Source organism: Danaus plexippus, chromosome 2, assembly GCF_018135715.1.
Source record: "Danaus plexippus chromosome 2, MEX_DaPlex, whole genome shotgun sequence".
Taxonomy (NCBI): Eukaryota; Metazoa; Arthropoda; class Insecta; order Lepidoptera; family Nymphalidae; genus Danaus; species Danaus plexippus.
In genome coordinates this window covers 10,095,802-10,098,950 of record NC_083537.1, presented here as the reverse complement: position 1 = coordinate 10,098,950, position 3,149 = coordinate 10,095,802, and the positions used below count along the sequence as shown (strand labels likewise).

General features: G+C 62.5%; 1 protein-coding gene across 1 annotated transcript; it reads right to left on the bottom strand.

Annotated features, from left to right (window-relative positions):
- Positions 1 to 1,378: 1,378 nt before the first annotated feature.
- LOC133319366 (uncharacterized) lies at positions 1,379 to 2,776 on the bottom strand. Its single transcript, XM_061523465.1, has one exon. It carries the CDS (start codon positions 2,774 to 2,776, stop codon positions 1,379 to 1,381), a length of 1,398 nt encoding a protein of 465 aa, XP_061379449.1.
- Between the last annotated feature and the right edge of the window lie 373 nt (positions 2,777 to 3,149).

Sequence of the window (3,149 nt, the reverse complement as noted above, 5' to 3'; positions counted from 1 at the left end):
AAAAAAAAAAAAAAAACCTAACCTAACCTAACCTAACCTAACCTAACCTAACCTAACCTAACCTAACCTAACCTAACCTAACCTAACCTAACCTAACCTTTTTTTTTTTTTTTTTTTTTGTTATCGAGGGGAAATCTTCTGAAAGACTTCCGGCCGCGGGGGAAGCGCGACCGGGGCGTGTGGGATTTCCACCCACTAAAACCCCCCGGCGTTCTCTGCGCGGTGCGTAAGCTAGTGAGCGGGAACGGCCTGCCATACTTCCGCTCACTACGCACGAGTCTCGAGGACTGCGCCTTCGGACAGGGATAACGGTGGGCTCCACCCTCACCTCCCTTCCGTCTCCAGAGCAGCGTGTCGGGAACGCCAAACACGCCGCTCATACCGGGCCTATGTTGCCCGGACGCCGGTTCCCACCGACGCCCGGAGGCTCCGCTCACTGGGGAGGCATTTCGCGGGCGTAGGCCCGCTGCCTTCGACCCAGCCTTCGTCGGCGCATGGGCGCCGAGGAGGGATTGTCCTCCCTCACTCGTTCGGCGGCCTCCTTCTGCGAGATGACCACCTCACAAAAACAGACCACCGCCGCCAGGCCCTCTCGCTACCGACCATAGCCTGAACTACTGCCGGCAACGAGAGATCCGCGCAACCACGGTGGTGAGTTGACGACGCTCCGTCGCCCACGCTGGACACTCCGCCAAAGTATGGTCGGGCGTATCATCCATGCAACTGCAATGGTGACACGCCGCCGTCGCTCTCTCCGGCTATGTGGCACAGATACCGCCGAAGCATGCCATGCCCCGAGAGGATCTGCACACCAACCGGAAGGTCAAGGAACCGTGTCGACGGTCCACCCACCTTGAGGAGCGGAGAATCGCCTCCACGGTGCGCAACCCGGCCACTGGCTCAGAGAGCCGTCGCCTCCATCGACGGAAGATCAACGGAGCGCGGAGCGCCGCCAACCCTCCACCACCGCCGCCCGATCCGGGTCCGAACTCGTACCTCGGGATCGAGCACGAGCGCGCTGCTGGTAAACCTCCGCCAGAACCTGGGCGTCCAAGCCCAGGGAGGCGTTCCAGCGAGCACGCAAGCCGCCTCGTGGGAGACAGTGCAGTATCCCCGTACACCCTCACAGCCATGACGCGCTGCACTCTGTGCAGCGCAGCCACGTTCGGCCTCGTGAGGGCACCGGCCCACACTGGAGCTCCGTACAGCGCCATCGAACGCAACACGCCGGTGTACAGGCGCCGACATGTCGCGCTCGGACCACCGAGATTCGGCAGAAGTCTTCCGAGTGCGTTCGCCGTCCCGAGTAATTTCGGGAACTAACCCGCGAAAATGCTCTCGGAAGTTCCACTTCCGTCCAGAGTCAGCCCCAGATATTTCATCCGGGGACTGAGCTCGACGCGGACGCCGCAGATGTTGATGCTGGCGTCCGTCGGAGGTCCTGCTCGAGGGCCGTGAAAAGGAGGGCCTCTGTCTTCTCCAGGCCCACCCTCAGCCCGAGCATCTGGATGCGCCGTACTATCAAGGCGGCTCCCGCCTCGGCACGCGCCTTGCCCTCTGCCAGGTCATCGCCTCGGGCTAATACGAGCGTGTCGTCCGCGTAGCAGACGACGCTCAGCCGGTCGGGAGGGCGCCGCGGAGCACGAAATCGTACCCCAAGTTCCACAGGAGAGAGGCCCGAGGACCGACCCTGCGGAACACCGCAGCGCACCTCGTGACGATGCAACCTACCGTCGCCCCCCACGAACGAGATCTCCCGTCCGCGGAGGTAGGACCGATGGTCCGCCGAATGTAATCCGGCAGACCATGGTACCTGAGGGCCTCTTCGATGACGCCGAAGGGTAGCGAGTTGAACGCGTTGGTGATGTCGAGGGACACCGCCAACGCAACTCCGCCCACTAGACACGGCATCATCTGCGAGACTCCTCAGTTTCAGGATGGCGTCTATGGTAGACCTTCCACCCCGAAAACCATACTGGGACTGAGCCAGATCGGGCCCCGTGCTGCTGATGTGTCGGACGACACGAGTCGCGAGGATCCGCTCGAAGAGCTTCCCCGCGTCGTCTAGCAGCACTATCGGACGGTACGCAGACGGCGAGTCTGCAGGTCGTCTCCCTTCTGGAGTAGAACGAGTCTCCCCTCTTTCCAAGACGATGGAAAGCGACCCGTTCTCAAACACTGATTGAGGATCTCCAAGTACCACTCGGCCAACTCGCCCAGGGCCAGGGCCAGGACGCGTCCGGGGGACGCCGTCCGGTCCGGGGGCGGTTTGTTTGGCCTTCAGCGGCGACAGAGACCTCTCAAGCTCCTCCAGAGAGACGGCCGGAATGACCTCCGACTGGGCCGGCTCGCGCGAAGTGTCCGCTGGCATCGTGTGTGCGGCCTCCGTTGGGAACAAGGCGCACACGACGCTTCGCAGAAAATCCGGCTCTAGACTCTCCGTGACCGGGGCCGTCTGGGCTCGGATCTTGTTCCGAGCACCGAGATACGGACGCCCCCACGGATCTCCATCTAGACGCGCGAGTAACTCCTCGCGGGCCGACTCTTTGGACCTGCAAATAGCGTGCCGAAGCTCGCTCTTCGCTTCCTTGTAGGCATCGCGAAGCCGACTTTCATCGGCCTCGTTGCGAGGATGCTGCCTCCGTTGTCGGGTGTACCGGCGTCTCGCCACCACGCAGACTGAGCGTAGCTGCGCGATCTCCGGCGTCCACCAATACACTGGCGTCTGGGAGGGCGTTGCGTGACGCGGGGCATCGACGCATCGCAGATCCGCCATAGGGACCGGCGGAACTTGCGCGCCTCCTCATCCACCTCAACGGGCTGATCGACTCGCATGGGTCCAGGCCTGGACGATCGATGCCTCCACCGCCATGTCTCTGTCCAGCTTGGTCAGAGACCACCGCGGGAACGCAGACGCGCTCCCAGCGGCGCGGCGGCGAAACGAAGAGCCTCCTTGTGGAGCCAACTCGAACCTGATAAAGGAGTGGTCCGACAACGTCTCCTCCTCAACCAGAACTCGCAGTTACGTACTCGCGTTGCGACCGCGGGAGTAGCGAACGATAAGTCCACTACGGACTCACCTGCGGTCGTACGCACGTAACGGCATTTCCCCGGTTGAGAAGTGACAGGCCGAACGCTGTGGCCCACTC

What these genes read in the sequence shown, in the direction of transcription:
- LOC133319366 (XM_061523465.1), bottom strand. Translation starts at nt 2,776, where the DNA reads ATGGCGGATCTGCGATGCGTCGATGCCCCGCGTCACGCAACGCCCTCC.